General features: G+C 45.4%; 1 protein-coding gene across 3 annotated transcripts in view; it reads right to left on the reverse strand.

The window, feature by feature from the left end:
- Positions 1-20,866, reverse strand: part of TRIM67 (tripartite motif containing 67) — a 61,357-nt gene that overhangs the window by 24,361 nt on the left and 16,130 nt on the right. For all 3 annotated transcript variants that reach the window (XM_070471101.1, XM_070471102.1, XM_070471100.1), the window contains 2 exons: positions 1,890-1,985; positions 248-370 (listed from right to left, as the gene is read on the reverse strand). In XM_070471101.1, coding sequence (XP_070327202.1) covers positions 248-370; positions 1,890-1,985 — 219 coding nt within the window. The remainder of the gene's footprint in view (positions 1-247; positions 371-1,889; positions 1,986-20,866) is intronic.

A 20,866-nucleotide genomic window follows, 5' to 3' on the forward strand; every position in this document is an offset into this window, starting at 1 on the left:
CAGATGGGAGAGGGGGGACTTCTGACTGAAAGCAGCAGGATTCAGGTGTCTGGTCCCTGCTTTGGAGGGAGAGTAGGCATGGCGATTATTGCAGGCAAAGTGACACGAGGGTGCGTAGGTCCCAGGGAACCTGCTCAGCGCTTCCTTCCCTCACTCGTTCATTCATTCATACCCTCAACTAACACTGACCCCGTGTCTACACCGCGTGGTCCCCCACCCTGGGCAGGGAGGCTGTGAGGGGACTCACCTTCAGCTTGTGCTCCCTCTCTTTGGTGACCTTGGTGAGCAGCTTGGCTTTCTGCCGGGTCAGAGCATCGACCAGCGCATCGCACTGAGCCACCAGGCAGGCCTCGTAGTCCAGGCCATTCTCCTGTGGGACACAGAGGGCTTTAGGGAGCAGGCACGCAGAGACGTGGCCGGTGCTAGAGACACAGCCGCGTCGGCAAGCGGGTCCTGCTCCTAGACCGGAGACCGTGCGTGCGTGTGAGTCTCAGCACATCAGAGGATGGAACGAATATTCAACGTCCCCTGAGGCATGCGGGTTTGTGAGGGTTTTCAGTGTCGTGGGAAACACTCATAAGAGACTTAACAAGAGAAAAAGTAGCAAGTGTGTACAGCATAATTGCATACTGTGTGTGTGTGTGTAAACTAGTGGAATAGCGTGTCAAAATAGTGGGGTGGCCACTTAAAGGGGTGAGATATTCAAACTTCTGTTACTTTTGTCTGCTATTTTCTACTTTTCGAAATTTCTAGAACATATTTTTAGTTTTCATAATCGGGAAACAGTAAAACAAACAAAACCCAGTGGTCTGGCTGTAGGATCTGGCTTTCTCAGTTGTGAAAAAGAATCCTTCAACACCTCTCAGAGCAGCCTGGATTCAGACCTCGCGTCATGGGCTAATGTGTTTTCTCCCACCCCTGCCCCAAGTTCCTACAAGGAAGTCCAAACCCCCATGACCTCAGAACAAGACTGTGTGCGGAGAAACGGCCTTGAAAGAAGTAACTTAAATGAGGTCCTTAGGCTGGGCTCTGATCCAACATGACTGTGTCCTTAGAAGAGGAGGTGAGGACACAGGCAGGCACAGAGGGAGGGCCGCCTGAGGACGCAGGGAGGCGGTGGCTGTCTGCCAGCCCAGGAGAGAGTCCTCAGGAGGAGCCACCCCTGCCCACGCCTCCATCTTGAACTTCCAGCCTCCATAACTGTGAGGAAATACGTTACTGGGGCTGAAGCCACTCAGTCTACGATGCTCTTTTATAGCAACCCTACCAAATGGATACAGCTGGTGTCCTGAAACATCAGAAACAGGAAAGGAAATGCCTGGTGGCTGAATTCTGTGCTTTGCCTTATTAGGAAGGACGGCTTCTATCGGCTGGTTTAGAATTCAGTGCCCTCAGTCCCCCTTTTCCACCCAGACACCGGGAAGTTCATGATCTGTGTGAAAGTTCCTCCCTGCGTGCATTTACACACTCTCTCCCTGACAGACAGAGCTCCCGGGGCCACAGACTGCAGCTTATTGATCTGTGTCGGGCTTATACGTGACACAGCATGGGTGCTCAGTAAACACATTTATTTAGTAACTGATGCTTTTATATTATGATGCATTTGGTATGTCAGCACTGTTTATGGACTCTGGTAGCACTGTATGGCCATGTATTATTTCTGCCTGGTTCCCTTTCTGTGATTCTTTCTGAGTTCAAGCAAGATCCCTTTCCTATCGGATGGCTCATGGGTGCCGGTGGACTGGGTGTGTAGTGTCTGTGACATCTGAGGCTGTGCAGGGAGCAGTTGGGCCTCCCCATCTTCAACACTGAGAAGGGCTTCCAGGGGTCTTCCCTTTCGTCATCTGTGTCTCACATCCCTTCTGCGGAGAGGTGGGGTCTCGGCTCACCTGGATCTGCTGCAGAATGTTCTTCAGCTGAACCAGAAACTCCTTTGCTTCTTTTGCCTTATCGGAAACTCCATTTAAGGCCTGAGACAGCTGGGCCTAAAAGATATTACAGGTTGAAAAGGAAAATTAGGTGTTAAAGGCATTTGGTCTGCCCTTCACCCTGAAAGCTGCGTTTATAACAGGGTATAACCAGGAGCGGTCCTCTGTGGGGGGAATCCCTATCAACGTGCGGTCTCTGTAGCATGGGCTTGTTTTTCTAGCAATGGCTGATGAAGTGTTGGTTGACCGCACTCGTCTGTCTGCACCCCAAAGCAGGATAGAAGTAAGCAGCATTCAGCTAATTGGTTGGGGCTGACAGGACCCAGGACAAGAAGCAAGTAGGTCTGGCCCCCACTCTTCCCACAGCAGCTCTACCCCCATCAGTAGGACACTCAGATGCCAATGTGTGGTCATGTGTACACAGTTGCCTTTTGGCCCAAGAGGGATGGGTAGGAAAGAGACCTGGAAATGAGCTTGAGCCATGTGGATGGAGGGTCCCCAGTCATCATGTAGAAGGGATGGTGGTGGCCTCCTTAGCAATTGAGACCCCTCACTCTGCTGTCACTGGGACCCAAAGGCAGAGCTGCAGGCTGGTGTCACATCTATGGCCTTTAGCCTCAGGCTTCTTTTCAATGAAACATATGCCCACACAATCGAATTTGTCTTCAAAACTTCACTATTGAATAGACTGATGCTCTTTGCTTTTCAATTTTATTTATCTATATTTTGATCATGCCCTGCAGCCTGTGGGATCTTAGTTCCCCAAGCAAGGATTGAACCCATATCCCCGCCAGGGAAATCTCCTGATGCCCTTGATTTTTAATGGTGCTCTCATGTTTCAAATTAAAAATTTGAATTAAAAATTTTAATTCAAATTAAAAAGCTGAGGGCAGAGAGAAAAATGGGGCCAGAAAAGTTGGGTCATACCCACTCTCCACTGTCTTTAGGTCTCTGCTCAGATATGATCTGTCTGAGAGGCCTCTCCACTTACCTTGCTTTATTCTTCTTCATAATGTTCATTACTGCCCAACACAGGTTTGTTTTCTGTGTGCCTCTCCTCAGAATTGCAATTCTGGTGCAATTATCTATGCAGGAAGCTATCCAATAGAAATCACAAGAATAGCAGAGTGTCCTGCATCTGCTCTGAGCCCTTGAAATTTTACTTAAAGTTTTCAGCCACCATGTGTGGCCAGTGGCTGCTGTCCTGGGCAGCACAGATCTTTGCACTCATCCTTAGCAGCTCAGCCTGTTTCTGATAACTTCACTCAGAAGGAGCTGGAGAGGTCAGCGTCACTGAGACTCATCATCTGTGTCCAGAAAAGGGATGCCTCCCTCCCTACCCCACTCACTGCAAGAAGAGGGCCCTTGGAGGCTGCACCCCTTTTCTCCTCAAGGAGAGGCCCATTCCTGGGAACCTATGCACTCCTTCACGGTGGGGACATTGTCTTTGTCCTTCTAGCCAGGCACAAAATAGGGGCTCAAAAACTGCTCACTGGCTGAATAGAAAGCAAAGCAATTGCTCCTCTAGAAGGAGATGCTAACCAAAACAGGTTCCTGTAGATCCACAGGCAACACATTTGTCCACAAGAAGCCGCATTAGTGAGTGTCCCCCTCCTTCCACCCAGGAAACTGGGGCCAGCATGGCTCTGCCCCCACCTAGCCCCGGTCTCCCCGCAGCCCAGCCCTGCTCTCGACCTGCTTCCTACTTGGCAAATAGATCCTGGAGCTTGGCAAGGAGCCCAGAACAAGTGATTTTTGAAAGGTTCCAGTGGCCTTAGGCAGACACCCAGCTGAAAGAGGAATGAACTCACAGCTCACTGGACACTGCTCCAGTCTCATCAGACTTGCCTCTGACCCCAGCCCAGCAGGGTGCAGCAAAGGCCTGAAGGAAGAGCCCGGACTCCCATGTGAGAGCTGGTTCCCCTCGAAGGACGTCCTGACCCAACAAGCACACACTTGTATTAACACCTTTCTTGACCCCAGTTCCTTCCCATGTGGTGGGGCCACAAGTCAGCTCTCCTTGCCCAGGTGACAGGGCTGTGGAAACTGGCCCTGGCTGTTCTACTGGCAAAGGAGCCAGGGATTGGATGGCAAAAGTGGAAACCATTTCTCAAGGGACACATCACTTATTGGCAACGTGTTACAGGTTCACAGCGTATTGTATTTGGCTGCAGGTTTTTGAGACACACTCTTCTTTTCCACAAGGACTGTCTAGTGGGCCAGCAGGGGACACGGAAAACTGTGTTCTTCTGGTCCTAGAGAAGGGCTTCCCTGGTGGCTCAGATGGTGAAGAATCTGTCTGCAATGCAGGAGACCCAGATTTGATCCCTGAGTCGGGAAGTTTCCCTGGAGAACGGAAGGGCAATCTACTCCAGTATCCTGGAGAACTCCATGGTCAGAGGAAGACCCTGCCATCTGCGAAATGAGAATGGGTGTTCAGTCTCTGTGGCCATACTATACTCTTGGAAAGAAAGGAAATATCCAGACAGAAGATAAATAATAAATATTTTAAAAGGACTGAATAGACTTTTAACTTGAATCAAACATTGTATTTTATGCCTTCCTATTTCTTAAAGGTTAGAATTACTTTGCTGTAGAGTCTCTGAGTTTAGACAGACAGCTTAAAAATGTCAGTATTTCCAACAGGGCCAAACCACCTGCTTCCTGGCTTAGCATCACGTCTTTGCCTGCAGCCTGAAGGAGTAGCTTCTAGGTACACGGGGTAGTGTATCTCACCTCCGTCTAGATGGTGTTATAGGGCCTCATAATGCATTAAGCTGGTTTCCCTGGTGGTTAAGATGGTAAAGAATCTGCCTGCAATGCAGGAGACCTAGGTTTGATCCCTGGATTGGAAAGATCCCCTGGAGAAGGAAATGTCTACCCACTCTAGGATTCTTGCCTGGAGAATTCCAGGGTCAGAAAAGCCTGGTGGGCTACAGTCCATGGGGTCACAAAGAGTCAGACTACCGCAATGCATTAAGCAAGAGGACTCTGGGGCATATAGCCAAATCTTGGCTCTTTTGTTTGTTAGCTGTGTGTCTCAGAAAGATTCTTCATCTCTCTGTTATAGTGGGTCCTCTCCTCATATGAGTTTGCACTATTATACTTAGAAATATAGCTTGAGCTTTCCCCAAATCCTCTTTTGCTACTTTTTAAACCTGATCACACCAAAACGGGACATTTTAAATGTTCTTCTTTAGTGAATGTTTGGGAGATAATAATGCAATGATACTTATCTAACAGGATGCTTTCAGTTTGATTTCTGGGTTGTAAGAAGTGCTGAACCAATTTAAACAGTCTAATTTTTTTGTGCAAATTTTTCTAATTTGTTAAACTTACATCAGTTCTTTTAAAATAATAACTGTTTGTATTCCTTAAAGTGTAAATTGTAAAATAATTTAACTATTGTTTTCATGGTAACTTCACTAATAATATCACTGTTTAAAATATTTAATCATCTTAATTAATAATGATAACTATCCTTTTAGATTACTCATGCTATTACTTTCTTAAACAAAAGAAACCTGTAAACTAAAAAGAATTTATTTAGTTATCTGTTTTTGGCTGTGCTGGGTCTGCATTACTGCACAGGATTTTCTCTAGTTGTGGAGAGTGGGGCTACTCTCTGGTTGTGCTGAGCAGGCTTCTCACTGCAGTGGCTTCTGTTGTGGAGCATGGACTCTAGGTGCTCAGGCTTCAGTAGATGCAACACGGTGGGTTCAGTAGTTGTGGCACATAGGTTTAGGTGTTCCCCAGCATGTGGGATCTTCCCGGACCAGGAATCGAATCAAACCCATGTCCCCTGCATTAGCAGGTGGATTCTTAACCGCTGGACCACCAAGCAAGTCCCCCAAAGTCCTCTTCATTGTTTGATCTGGGTCTATCATATATGCGTTGCTATGGACTGAATGTTTGTGTCTTCCCAAAATCCATATATTGAGGCCTTAACCTCTGGTATAGAGGTATTAGGAGATAGGAACTTTGGAAAGCAATTAGGTTTTGAGGGTGGAGCCCCTATGATGGGATTAATGTCCTTTAAAGAAAAGATCTTAACTCTCTCCTCCCACATGACCTGAGGAAAGGCCATATAAAGACACAACAAGGTCTAGGCTGCAGAACTGTGAGAGATAAGTCTCTGTTGTTTAAGCCACCCAGTCTATGCTATGGTTCAGTTCAGTTGCTCAGTTGTGTCCGACTCTTTGTGACCCCATGGACTGCAGCATGCCAGGTCTCCCTGTTCACCACCAACTCCTGGAGTTTACTCAAACTCATGTCCATTGAGTCAGTGATGCCATCCAACCATCTCATCCTCTGTCGTCCCCTTCTCCTCCTGCCCTCAATCTTTCCAGCATCAGGGTCTTTTCCAATGAGTCAGCTCTTTGCATCAGGTGGCCAAAGTATTGGAGTTTCAGCTTCAACATCAGTCCTTCCAATGAATATTCAGGGATGATTTCCATTAGGATGGACTGGTTGGATCTTGCAGTCCAAGGGACTCTCAAGAGTCTTCTCCAACACCACAGTTCAAAAGCACCAATTCTTTGGCACTCAGCTTTCTTTATAGTCCAACTCTCACATCCACACATGACTACTGGAAAAACCATAGCCTTGACGAGACAGACCTTTGTTGGCAAAGTAATGTCTCTGCTTTTTAATATGTTGTCTAGGTTCGTTATAACTTTCCTTCCAAGGAGTAAGCTTCTTTTAATTTCATGGCTGCAATCACCATCTGCAGTGATTTTGGACCTCAAAAAATGAAGTCTGCCACAGTTTCCTCTGTTTGCCCATCTATTTGCCATGAAGTGATGGGACCAGATGCCATGATCTTAGTTTTCTGAATGTTGAGTTTTAAGCCAATTTTTTCACTTTCCTCTTTCACTTTTATCAAGAAGCTCTTTAGTTCCTCACTTTCTGCCATAAGTGTGGTGTTATCTGCGTATCTGAGGTTACTGATATCTCTCCTGGCAATCTTGATTCCAGCTTGTGCTTCATCCAGCCCAGCACTTCTCATGATGTACACTGCATATAAGTTAAATAAGCAGGGTGACAATATACAGCCTTGACATACTCCTCTTCCTATTTGGAATCAGTCTGTTGTTCCATGTCCAGTTCTAACTGTTGCTTCCTGACCTGCATACAAGTTTCTCAAGAGACAGGCTAGATGGTCTGGTATTCCCATCTCTTGATGAATTTTCCACAGTTTATTGTGATCCACACAGTCAAAGGCTTTGGCATAATCAATAAAGCAGAAATAGATGTTTCTCTGGAACTCTCTTGCTTTTTCTATGATCCAGCGAATGTTGGCAATTTGATCTCTGGTTCCTCTGCCTTTTCTAAAGCCAGCTTGAACATCTGGAAGTTCACGGTTCACGTACTGTTGAAGCCTGTTTTGGAGAATTTTGAGCATTACTTTACTAGCGTGTGAGATGAGTGCAATTGTACCATAGTTTGAGCATTCTTTGGCATTGCCTTTCTTTGGGTTTGGAATGAAAACAGACCTTTTCCAGTCCTGTGGCCACTGCTGAGTTCTCCAAATTCACTGGCATGTTGAGTGCAGCACTTTCACAGCATCATCTTTCAGGATTTGAAATAGCTCAACCGGAATTACATCACTTCCACTAGCTTTGTTCATAGTGATGCTTCCTAAGGCCCACTTGACTTCACATTCCAGGATGTCTGGCTCTAGGTGAGTGATCACACCATTGTGATTATCTGGGTCATGAAGATCTTTTTTGTACAGTTCTTCTGTGTATTCTTGCCACCTCTTCTTAATATCTTCTGCTTCTGTTAGGTCTATACCATTTCTGTCCTTTATTGATCCCATCTTTGCATGAAATGTTCCCTTGGTATCTCTAATTTTCTTGAAGAAATCTCTAGTCTTTCCCATTCTATTGTTTTCCTGTTTCTTTGCAGGGATCACTGAAGAAGGCTTTCTTATCTCTCCTTGCTCTTCTTTGGAACTCTGCATTCAAATGGGCATATCTTTCCTTTTCTCCTTTGCTTTTGGCTTCTCTTCTTTTCACAGCTATTTCTAAGGCCTCCTCAGACAGCCATTTTGCTTTTTTGCATTTCTTTTTCTCAGGGATGGTCTTGATCACTGCCTCCTGTACAATGTCATGAACCTCCATCCATAGTTCTTCAGGCACTCTATCTATCAGATCTAGTCCCTTAAATCTATTTGTCACTTCTACTGTATAATTGTAAGGAATTTGATATAGGTCATACCTGAATGATCTAGTGGTTTTCCCTACTTTCTTCAATTTAAGTCTGAATTTGGCAATAAGGGGTTCATGATCTGAGCCACAGTCAGCTCCCAGTCTTGTTTTTGCTGACTGTATAGAGCTGCTGCATCTTTGGCTGCAAAGAATATAATCAATCTGATTTCAGTATTGACCATCTGGTGATGTCCATGTGTAGAGTCTTCTCTTGTGTGGTTGGAAGAGGGAGTTTGCTATGACTAGTGCATTCTCTTGGCAAAACTCTATTAGCCTTTGCCCTGCTTCATTCCGTACTCCAAGGCCAAATTTGCCTGTTACTCCAGGTGTTTCTTGACTTTTACTTTTGCATTCCAGGCCCCTATAATGAAAAAGACATCTTTTTTGGGTGTTAGTTCTAGAAGGTCTTGTAGGTCTTCATAGAACTGTTCAACTTCAGCTTCTTCAGCATTACTGGTCAGGGCATAGACTTGGATTACCATGATATTGAATGGTTTGCCTTGGAAATGAACAGAGATCATTCTGTCATTTTTGAGATTGCATCCAAGTACTGCATTTCAGACTCTTTTGTTGACTATGATGGCTACTCCATTTCTTCAAATGGATTCTTGCCCACAGTAGTAGATATAATGGTCATATGAGTTAAATTCACCCCTTCCAGCCCATTTTAGTTAGCTGATTCCTAAAACGTCGATGTTCACTCTTGCCATCTCCTGTTTGACCACTTCCAGTTTGCCTTGATTATACAGCATGGTTATAGAAGCCCAAACAGACTAAGACATGAATTACCGAAATTACCCTGCTAGGACCTATTTATACTTTTAGTTCACACAGCCTCAGAGATAATTCTCATGTTTGCCACAGTCTCTGGAGAAGCCCCTAAGTTGCCGCCTTTTAAACGAGGTGTTTGTTCTCTGATATCAGGATTACCTGGTAGAAGTGCAGGAAGTTAGACACCGAGGATCCAGACATGGCTCCTAAACGCCCCCTATAGATCTTTTGCTTCCCTCCCCAAATAGAATGTGTCCTTGGAACTCCTCCCGGGTGCGTCTCCCTCTCTGTGAGATGGGAAGCCCTTGGGAAATGCATCGGCTCCCCGTGGCATCCCCGGGCCCAGCTCCCGCTGCCCCGCAGGCTGTCCTGCGCTCCTCCGTGCGGGCGGCACGGCGCCGCGCACCTAGAATGTGCCGCACGGAGACCCGTCAGTGAGTGGATTCCGTCCCGGATTCTGTCTGATAAGCTGCCCCCAGCTCCTCCTGTGTCTCAGTCCTCTCCAACTGGGCTTAATTAAAACAGCCCTGTGGCCACTCTGAACCCGCTGTTTCTGGGGCACAAAGCCCCCTCTGGCCCTGGGCACTGGCAGTCAAGCCCTGCCCTCTTTTCGTGACTTTTCGTGCCACCCCTTCCCCACCTCACTCTCAGACTTTCCTTTCTTTTCCTCCCTAAGTCCCTCCATAATGGGTGGGTGGGATGCCGGTGGTCCCGGGAATGGAAGGCTCCTTCTTCACAGAGGTTTCAGACTATGAACATGTGAATCCTGACAACGGGGGAGATGGTCAGGATAGGATGAAGCGCGACTACACGGTGGCTGGTTTGACACTGTCCCCACCCCCACCCTGAGCCAGCCACTGAGGCCTTGGTGGACCAGAGGCAGTGAGGGGGGCTCTGCTCCCCAGAAGCTCAGCTCACAGCTCAGCCCCGCACTAACCAGGCTGGAGAGTGGACTGAGCTCCCGGATCTGCCAGCCATGTAGCTGGAAGCCCTGCTGTATTCACCCAGGGACCCCAGAACTGGACTTTGGAGTCAGGGTCTGAACTCAAACTCTCATTTTATGTGACCAGGTTTCTTTGTGAACCTTTGGGTCCTCACGTTGGAATGGGGGTAATGATACGCTCTCCAAGAGCTATCTCAGGATTTCAGAGAGAGCCTGCATGGGGAGCCCTGGGCTCAGGGGCTGGCAGTCTAGTGACGGTGGTTCTGAGCATAACGGGACTGTGGCAGGCAGCGCTGCTTCCTGCTGTTGGCCATCTGCTATCCTTCCTAATGGCACTTTTATTTTGCTTTGAGAAACTGCCCCTTTCCCTACCAGGTCCCACGCGGTAGGACTGGAATCATGACCCTAGTACTACTGCCATCACCCAACAAGGGGCAGGCACATGCCCTGTTCTAGTTGGGAATGTGCCAGCTCCTGAGAGTTCAAAATTGAGCAAAAGGACCAAGAAATGTAGAAATACAGGCATTTGCTCTGTAGCAGGGGCCCCAACTTCTGGGATCTAATGCCTGATGATCTGAGGTGGCATCACTGACTCAATGGACATGAGTCTGAGCAAGCTCCAGGAGGTGGTGATGGACAGGGAAGCCTGGCGTGCTGCAGTCCATGGGGTCACAAAGAGTTGGACACAACTGAGCGACTGGACTGAACTGACTGATCTGAGGTGGAGCTCATGTAATAATAATAGAAATAAAGTGCACAAGCCTCTGCCTGGATAACAGCCTTGTTGTGGCAAAGGGGCTTCTGTAACTCAGTGAAGCTATGAGCCATGCCATGTAAGCACCCCCCCCCCCCCAGATGGACAAGTCATAGTGAAGAGTTCTGACAAAACATAGTCCACTGGAGGAGGAAATGGCAACCCACTTCAGTATTCTTCCCTCGAGAACCCCATGAATAGTATGAAAAAAAGCAAAAAGATATGCCACCAGAAGATGAGCCCCCTCTCCAAGTCAGAAGGTGTCCAATATACTACTGGGGAAGAACAGAGGGCTATTGCTAATAGCTCCAGAAAGAATGAAGTGGAAAAGCCAAAGAGGAAACCACGCTCAGTTGTGGATGTGTCTGGTGGTGAAAGTCTGTTGCTGTAAAGAACAGTATTGCATAGAGCCTGGAATGTTAGGTTCATGAATCAAGGTAAATTAGAAGTGATCAAACAGGAGACAGCAAGAGTAAACATCGACATCTTAGGAATCAATGAAGTAAAATGGACTGGAATGGGAGAATTTAATTCAGATGAATATGATTTACTACTGTGGACAAGAATCCCATAGAAGAAATGGAGTAGCCTTTATAGTCAACTAAAGAGTCTGAAATGCAGTACTTAGGTGCAATCTCAAAAACGACAGAACAATCACAGTTCATTTCCAAGGCAAACCATTCAACTACACAGCAATCCAAGTCTATGCCCCAACTACTGATGCCAAAGAAGCTGAAGTTCTATGAAGACCTACAAGACCCTCTAGAACTAACACACACAAAAAAGATATCCTTTCGTCTTAGGGGATTGGGATACAAAAGTAGGAAGTCAAGAAATACCTGGAACAATAGGTAAATTTGGCCTTGGCGTAAAAAGTGAAGCAGGGCAAAGGCTAGCAGAGTTTTATCAAGAGAACACACTGGTCATAGCAAACACCCTCTTCCAACAACACAAGAGACGACTCTACACATGGACATCACCAGATGGGCAATACTGAAATCAGATTGATTATATTATTTGCACCCAAAGATGGAAAGGCTGTATACAGTCAGCAAAAGCAAGACCTGGAGCTGACTGTGGCTCAGATCATGAACTCCATATTGCAAAATTCAGACTTAAATAGAAGAAAGTAGGAAAAAGCAGTGGGCCATTCAGGTATGGCCTAAATCAAATCCCTTATGATTATACAGTGGAGGTGATGAATAGATTCAAGGGATTAGACCTGGTAGACAGAGTGCCTGAAGAACTATGCATGAAGGTTCACAGACTTGTGCAGGAGGCAGTGACCAAAACCATCCCCAAGAAAAAGAAATGCACGAAGGCAAAGTGGTTGTCTGAGGAGGCTTTATAAATACCTGAAGAAAGAAGAGAAGCGAAAGACAAGGGATAAAGGAAAAGATATACCCAACTGAATGCAGAGTTCCAGACAATAGCAAGGAGAGATAAGAAAGCCTTCTTATTCAATGGACCCCAATGACATGATGAGAGAAATCCACAAAGTGTTAGATGCAAATAATTGTGATTATGAACAGAAAGAGAGATTTTTGCTTTTCTGCGTCCATGGTGATGCCAGGCAAGATAGCCTTGTGCAGTGGGAAATGGAAGTCTGCAAGTTGCCACGACTGTCCCTCAATGGGGTCTGCTTCAAGTGAATATCCGGGACGTCCATCGCCTTTAAAAACGTTGTATCTAAAGTAGCAAATGAGCTGAAGCTGTAAAGACACTCGAATTTACAGGATCAGGGAAGATGCACCCGTATATGAGGTACAGTTTTTGAATGTACTGGTGATGCCTTATGTGACTGGCCTGTGAATCTCCCCATGTAGAATTTGCCCTTATTGCAATAAGGTTATACATAGTCATGAACTATAAAATTAAAGTCAGTATAGGATGGGGAATACATGTAACTCCATGGCTGATTCATGTCAATGTATGACAAAACCCACTGCAATGTTGTGAAGTAATTAGCCTCCAACTAATAAAAATAAATGAAAAAAAAATAAAGTCAGTATGAACTATAATAAATATCTGTAGCTAAAAAAGTATGTTCACATGTACAGGTAAGTATATTGTGTATTTCTGTTCATCTTCTGTTTATAGAGTTGTATAATAAAACAGATGATTGCTTAACCAAAAAAAAAAAAAAAAAAGAAAGAAAGAAAGCCTTCTTAAATGAACAATGCAAAAAAAAAAAAAACCCAAAAAACTGAAAAGGAATATGAATGGGAAAGACTAGAGATATCTTCAAGAAAATTGGAGATATCAAGGGAATGTTTCATGGGAGGATGGGAACAATAGAGGTTAGGAATGGTATGGACCTAACAGAAGCAGAGGATATTAAGAAGAGGTGACAAGAATACACAGATGAGCTATACAAGAAAAGGTCTTAATGATCTGAATAACCACAATGGTGTGGTCACTCACCTAGAGAGGGACATCCTGGAATGTGAAGTCAAATGGGTCTTAGGAAGCATTACAATGAACAAAGCTAGTGGAGGTGATGGAATTTCTGCTGAGCTATTTAAAATCTTAGATGATGATGATGTTAAAGTGCTGCACTCAGTATGTCAGTAAATTTGGAAAACTCAGGAGCGGCCACAGGACTGAAAAAGGTGTTTTCATTCCAACCCCAAAGAAGGGCAATGCCAAAGAATGTTCAAACTATCACACAATTGCACTCATTTCACATTCGCGTCATTAAGATCTTTTCTTGTATAGTCTTCTGTGTATTCTTGTCACCTCTCCTTAATATCTTCTGCTTCTTTTAGATCCATACCATTTCTATCCTTTATTGTGCCCATCCTTCCATGAAACGTTCCCTTGATATCTCCAATTTTCTTGAAGATATCTCTAGTCTTTCCCATTCATATTGTTTTTCAGTTGTTTTTTATTTTTTTTTGCATTGTTCATTTAAGAACGCTTTCTTATTCTTGCTATTCTCTGGAACTCTGCATTCAGTTGGGTATCTTTCCCTTTATCCCTTGCCTTTCACTTCTCTTCTTTCTTCAGGTATTTGTAAAGCCTCCTCAGACAACCACTTTGCCGTCTTGTATTTCTTTTTCTTGGGGATGGTTTTGGTCACTGCCTCCTGCACAAGTCTGTGAACCTCCGTGCACAGTTCTTCAGGCACTCTGTCTACCAGGTCTAATCCCTTGAATCTATTCATTATCTCCACTGTATAATCATGTAACAATCAAGCTAACCTTGAGCTAGCAAGCTTATGCTCAAAATCCTTCAAGCTAGGCTTCAGCAGTATGCGAACTATGAATTCCCAGAGGTACAAGCTCGTTTTAGAAAAGGCAGAGGAACCAGAGATCAAATTGCCAGCATTTGTTGGATAATAGAGAAAGCAAGGGAATTCCAGAAAAACATCTACTTCTGCTTCATTAGGTACACTAAAGCCTTTGACTGTGTAGATCGCTACAAACTGTAGAAAATTTCTAAGGAGATGAGAATACCAGACCACCTGGCCTGCCTCCTGAGAAACCTGTATGAGGGTCAAGAAGCAACAATTATAACTTATATAACAATTATAACTTATATAACAATTATAACAGTTGTACATGGACAACTGACTGGTTCAAAATTGGGAAAGGAGTACATCAAGACTGAATATTATCACCCTGCTTATTTAACTTATATACAGAGTACGTCATGCAAAATGCTGGGCTGGATGAATCACAAGCTGGAATCAAGATTGCCAGGAGAAATATTAACAACCTCAAAAATGCAGATGATACCACCCTGATGGCAGAAAGTGAAGAGGAACTAAAGAGCTTCTTGATGAAAGTGAGAGAGGAGAGTGAAAAAGCTGGTTTGAAACTCAGGATTAAAAACACTACAATCATGGTATCTGGTCCCATCACATCATGGTAAATAGAAGGGGTAAAAGTGAAAACAGTGACAGATTTTGTTTTCTTGAGCTCCCAAATCACTGCAGCTGGTGACAGAAGCCATGAAATTAAAAGATGTTTGCTCCTTGGAAGAGAAGCTATGACAAACCTAGACAGCATGTTAAAAAGCATAGATACCACTTTGCCACCAAATGTCCCTATAGTCAGAGGTATGGTTTTTCCAGTAACATACAGATATGAGAGTTAGGCCATAAAGAAGGCTGAGCACCAAAGAATTGAAGCTTTTGAATTGTGGTACTGGAGAAGACTCTTGAGAGTCCCTTAGACAGCAAGGAGATCAAACCAGTTAATCCTAAAGGAAATCAACCCTGAATATTCATTGGAGGGACTGATGCTGCAGCTCTAATACTTTGGCCACCTGATACAAAGAGCTGACTACTTGGAAAAGATCCTGATGCTGGAAAAGCATGGAAGGCAAAAGGAGAAGGAGGCAGCAGAGGATGAGATGGCTAGACAGTATCACCAATTTAATGGCCATGAATTTGTGCAAGCTCTGAGACAGTGAAGGACAGAGAAGCCTGGCATGCTACAGTCCATGGGGCCACAAGGAGTTGGGCACAACTTAGAGACTGAACAACCATGAACTGCATGAGAAATGTAATGTGCTTGAATCATCCAGAAACTATCCCTCCTGACCCCGATTCATGGGAAAACTGTCTTCCTCAAAACCAGCCCCCGGTGCTAAGAAGATTGAGAATTGCGGTTCTACTTGCAGAAGTCCCCTGACCAGACTCCTGCAAGTAGACCATTCTTGTAGCTCCTGTGTCTTAGGTTTTGAGGAAGACTTTGGAATCAAAATGCCAGGTATGGATTCCAACTCACAGCCTGAGTCCTTGGGTGAATTGTTTAATCTCTTCCTGCTCCTGTTTTCCTCCGCTGTATAAGGGGGATAGGGCAGTAGGAACCTTGTGATGCTGCTGTGGGCTTAAGTGAACTGCTGCTTGCCAGTCTGGAGAGCACAGCAGCCGCACATGCAGTGCTGTGGGTAGTCCCTGTCGTGACTTTGAATCTGGCTCTCAAAGCTCCCTTGGATTCTGTGAGTGCTTAGGAAAAAGTGTAATTTTTCCAATAAACCTTCTTCAGTCCAACTGAGCCATAGTTGGTTTCCTTTGCTCACAACAAGTCAGTCTAACTGGCTGGGAGGTCAAACAAACACAAAGATAGCTATGCTGCAATCAGCGATTTATGCTGTACTTGGGTAAGTTCAGTCCCTGTGGAGATGGGCATGGTGGGAACTGTTTCTCCTTCCCAACCACAGCTCAGCTTCAGAGTCCAACTCCCCAAAATGCTGACAGCTTAGGAGTTCTCAATGAGCTCCTGCCCCAGGCATTCAGGGGGAGCATTTCAACGTGTCAACAGGTATCTTCAAGCTGCCAACACTGATTTGTCAGAGCCACCAACCAAACTTCCTTGGCTAGGCCTTAATGCTGGTGAGGTCAAAAATAAGAAGAGGCAGGCCTGATGGGGACTCGCTACATCACTACACGTACCCCTTGGCACACAGTCACTTCCTATTCTGGTAAGAGGGTCGTTTAGTGCCAAACGACCCTCAAGAGCTCACGTGTGCAGAAAGCAGACCCAGATTAATTGGAAATTCTACATCCCCCTAGGGATGTAGGCTTGTCAGTTCATGTTGGAGTTAACAGGCAAGGCCAGCAGCCAGACGGAGACGACCTCAGCACACCTGCCAGGCTGCTCTGTCTTGCTCCGTCATGCATCCCTGTACACTGTCTGATGTGGTCTCCCTCTTGTTCTGCCAGCACCCACCCTCATCGTTCAAAACTAAGCTCAGGGCTTCTCTGGTGGTTCAGTGGTTACACAGGGGCGTGGGTTCGACCCCTGGTCTGGGAAGATCCCACCTGCCTCAGGGCCACTTAACCCTTGTGCCACAACTATTGAGCCCACACACTGCAACTACTGAAGTTCGAGTGCATGATCTCATTCCCTGGCAAGCGTAGAGTTTTAGGATAGTTGTCTCTAAAACAGACTTTCAGGGCTTCCCTGGTGGTCCAGCGGTTAAGAACCCACCTGCCAATACAAGGGACACAGGTTCAATCCCTGATCCGGGAAGATTCCATGTGCTTTGGGGCAATTAAGCCCATGTGCCACAACTACTGAGCTGAGCGCTAGAGCCTGTGAGCTGCAGCTTCTGAAGCCCTCACTCCCAGAGCCTGAGCTCCACAGCAAGAGAAGTCACTGTAGTGTCTCACAGTAGTGAGACAGCCATGCAGACCCAGCCACAGGTAAATAAATAAAATTTCAGAATAGCAAAAATTCATACACAACCTTAAATATCCAGGAGTAGTGATTAAATCAATGATGCTTCATCAATATACACAAATACTCAGCATCCATTAAAAGGGCAACATGTTTCTATATTGACATAGAACAATCGCTGTAAAAATTGTTTAGTGGAAAGAAAAACATTGTACCAAATGCACAGGTAAGAAGATTTCATTTATTAAAAATTTACATATGTGGCATGCATATGTATGTAATTATGTATGTGGCATATGTGGTCACTATTAAGGTAATTATATAGGTGTGAGTGTATCACACATGTAAGAATTTTAAGAGTACACATGAATTTTCACATTTTTCTTTGCATCTTGTCTGTATTGCCTAAATATTTAAAAATGAGTATCATCTCATGTAATTGAAAAAACAATAGGGTTATTTACACTAAAAAATTCATGTTACTAAGGTCTCATTTGAAATTTCTACCCTGAGCAGTTAAGCAATTTTACAACTGAAAACAGTCACATGGTTTTTCCCTAGATGTCCTCTGACTCAGGACATTTAAACTTCAGAACAGTGTCTTGACGCAACAATACCATTGCTTGTGATAACCCTGGATGGCTAATATTTTCAATATAATCAATTTTGGTGATCATCATGAGGGCTCAGAGGAAAGCCGCAAGGATGACACGGCTCCCCTTGAAAGCCCTTCTCTCCTGCACCCCGCTCCTGTCCAGAGTCTGCAGGGTCCTCGCTGCCACCGAACACCCACAGCCCCTCTCCCACCTCAAAGCCTTCATTCCCCCTGACCCACCACAAGGATCTGAACTCCCACTTGCCTTAATGTGCCTAGTCTCTGCTAGAAAAAAATTCAAATTCACCTTGGCCAAATATTTTTATGGGGTATGAGGAGACAACTCCCCTGGTGGCTCAGATGGTAAAGAATTTGCCTGCAATGCAAGGTTTGACCCCTGGGTCAGGAAGATCCCCTGGAGGAGGAAATGACAACCCACTCCAGTATTCTTGCCTGGAGAATTCCTCGGACAGAGGAGCCTGGTGGGCTACAGTTCATGGGGTTGCAAAGAGTCGGACACGACGTAGTGACTAACATTTCCACTTTTTTTTTCATGAGGTGACAACTGGCTCCCTCTGCCTGGTTAATAACTTAAAACAGGTTTTCACTGTCCTGATCCTCAGTGCCACCAACTGTGACATAGAGGGTCACTGCAGGTGTACTCAGTTAAGATGAGGTCGTAGCGGGTAGCGTGGACCCTTATCCCGTAGAGCGCAGTCTTTAGAAAAGGGAAGATTTCCCTGGTGGTCCAGTGGTTAAGAATCTGCCTGCCAATGCAGAGGACACAGGTTCGGTCCCTGGTATGGGAAGATTTCACATGTTCCAGGCCACTAAGCCCATGTGCCACAACCACTGATCCCTCGATCTAGAGCCCATGCTCCCCAACAAGAGAAGCACTGTGGTGAGACGCTTGAGCACTGCAACGAAGAGCAGCCCCCCACAACTGGAGAAAGCCCACGCACAGCAACGAAGACCCAGTGCAGTCCAAAATTAATTAATCAATTAATTAAAAAAGAAACTGGGGAATCTGGACACAGACCCACAGCAGGAAGATTGGAGTTATGCAGCCACAAGTCAAGGAGCTGCCTGAAGTCGGGAGAGAGGCCTGGATCAACCCTTCCCAGAGCCTTCAGAGGGAGCCTGGTCCTGTGACACCCTGATCTCTGACTTCCAGTCTTCTGAGCTGTGAGACAAGAAATTTTGGCTGTGTTAAGCCATCCAGTTTGTGATAATTTGTTATGGTAGCCCTAGCAAACTAGTATATTTCCCCCTATTCTAACATGCATGCTAAGTAGCTTCAGTCATGTCTGACCTTTTGCTACCCTATGGAATGTTGGTAGCCTGCCAGGCTCCTCTGTCAGTGGGATTCTCCAGGCAAGAATACTGGAGTGGGCTGCCATTTCCCCCTCCAGGAGATCTAAAAAATGTTTTTACATATAGATTCATTGAAAGTGAAAGTGTTACTTGCTCAGATGTGTCTGACTCTTTGCGACCTCATGGACTGTAGCCCACCAGGCTCCTCTGTCCATGGGATTCTCCAGGCAAGACTACTGGAGTGGGTTTCTATTTCCTTCTCTAGGGGATCTTCCTGACCCAGGGATCAAACTTGGGTCTCCTGCATTGCAGGTAGATTCTTTACCATTGGAATCACCAGGGAAGCCTAAATAATCACTGAACAGAATCATTCTACACATACTCTCTCTCTAGACCATAACATGGGTTTTAAGTTTTTTTAGAGAAGAGGGGACATGGCCAAGTTGCTTGTACCTTCAGGAAAGAAGCAGGGGCTACAGTGGACTGAGTGCCCCGCAGTCACCATGGGTACCTTTACTTCATCTCACTTCGTCCTCACACTTTTCAAGTGTGAAAACTGAAGCTGAGAGACTTTAAGAAACTTATCTCAAGACAAGCTCTAAAGTGAACCCAGAGCTTTTGATTTCAACCCAAGTCCTTCCCATTATATCAGTCAGTGAGGACCAGAGGTTGGTCCAGGCAGTACTAGAATAGATCATCTCTCTAGCACCCATTCATGTAGTGTGGTGAAGAGGCCCCACCGAGGGGACAACTGCGTCATTAGGGTGGTGGCTGCTTCTCAGACCTCTGCAAGATCTTGGGCCCTGAAACAGTCCCCTCTTACCCACTGTGTTTGACCTTGACGCTCGCAATGATCATGATCATGATGGTGACATTGGCTCTTCTTTTCCTAGCACTTACTGTGAGGTGTGCACTGCTTAAAATGCATGATCTCATTCCCTGGAAAGTGGTAGAGTTTTAGGAGAGTTATCTCTAAAACAAAACTTCAGGGCTTCCCTGGGGGTCTAGAGGTTAAGGATCTGCCTGCCAATGCAGGGGACTTGTTTTAGATCCCTGGTCTGGGAAGAAACCATATGCTTTGGGGCAACTAAGCCTGTGGGCTACAAATGCTGAGCCTGAGCTCTAGAGCCTGTGAGCTGCAACCGCTGAAGCCCTCATGCTCTAGAGCTCATGCTCCACAAGAGAAGCCGCTGCAGTGAGAAGCACGTGTGCTGCAACTAGAGAGCAGTCCCCACTCACTGCCACTAGAGAAAACCTGCATGCAGCGGTGAAGAGCCAGTGCAGCCAAAAATAAATAAATTAATACAATTTTAAAAAGAAAAAATATGAAAAAAAACACAACAAACTTTATTTATTCTGTTTCTGCTACTTCTGGAGCACTAAAGAGTTCAGGAATGACAGTCTAGTAAACAGACTCAATCTGTTCTCTGGACAAGATGTAAGAGCTAACATTTGGGAAACGTCTCATCCACATTTCTAGCTAGCTTCTGTCATCCCACGAGATCAATGGATTGTTTCCAAAACCACTAGCAAATATAATGGGGGAGGGGTGTGCCATGCTAATGAATGCAAATGGCTCTCTCCGTCGGAGCCAAGAAAAATGCATAATTCTTCCTACCCTCATTTCCACACTGTTGCCTGGACTGCCCCTCCTGCATGAATCACACTGTTTCAAGTCACCATGAAGCTCAAAGGGACCCCACTGAAACAGTCATTTACTGTGTTGATATTAGAACACATTTTGGTGTTGAGTCACCATTCACATATTAAATAGATGTTTCTGTGGCCTCCTGGGTGCCAACTTATCTTCTGGGTACTGGGGGTACAAAAGGAGCAAGACACACCCCTTGCTGCCAAGATGTCCCAAATACAGCCTTGTTTATGCGAGTGATATATTGTTGTTGCTCAAAGCAGAGACATTACTTTGCCAACAAAGGTCCATCTAGTGAAGGCTGTGGTTTTTCTAGTAATCAGGTATGGATGTGAGAGTTGCACTATAAAGAAAGCTGAGTGCCAAAGAATTGATAGTTTTGAACTGTGGTGTTGGAGAAGACGCTTGAGAGTCCCTTGGACTTCATGGAGATCCAACCAGGAACTTTCCTAAAGGAAATCAGTTCTGACTATTCATTGGAAGGACTGATGCTGAAGCTGAAACTCCAATACTTTGGCCACTTGATGCAAAGAACCAACTCATTTGAAAAGACCCTGATGCTGGGAA

This window comes from Odocoileus virginianus, chromosome 7, assembly GCF_023699985.2.
Source record: "Odocoileus virginianus isolate 20LAN1187 ecotype Illinois chromosome 7, Ovbor_1.2, whole genome shotgun sequence".
NCBI classification, from domain to species: domain Eukaryota; kingdom Metazoa; phylum Chordata; class Mammalia; order Artiodactyla; family Cervidae; genus Odocoileus; species Odocoileus virginianus.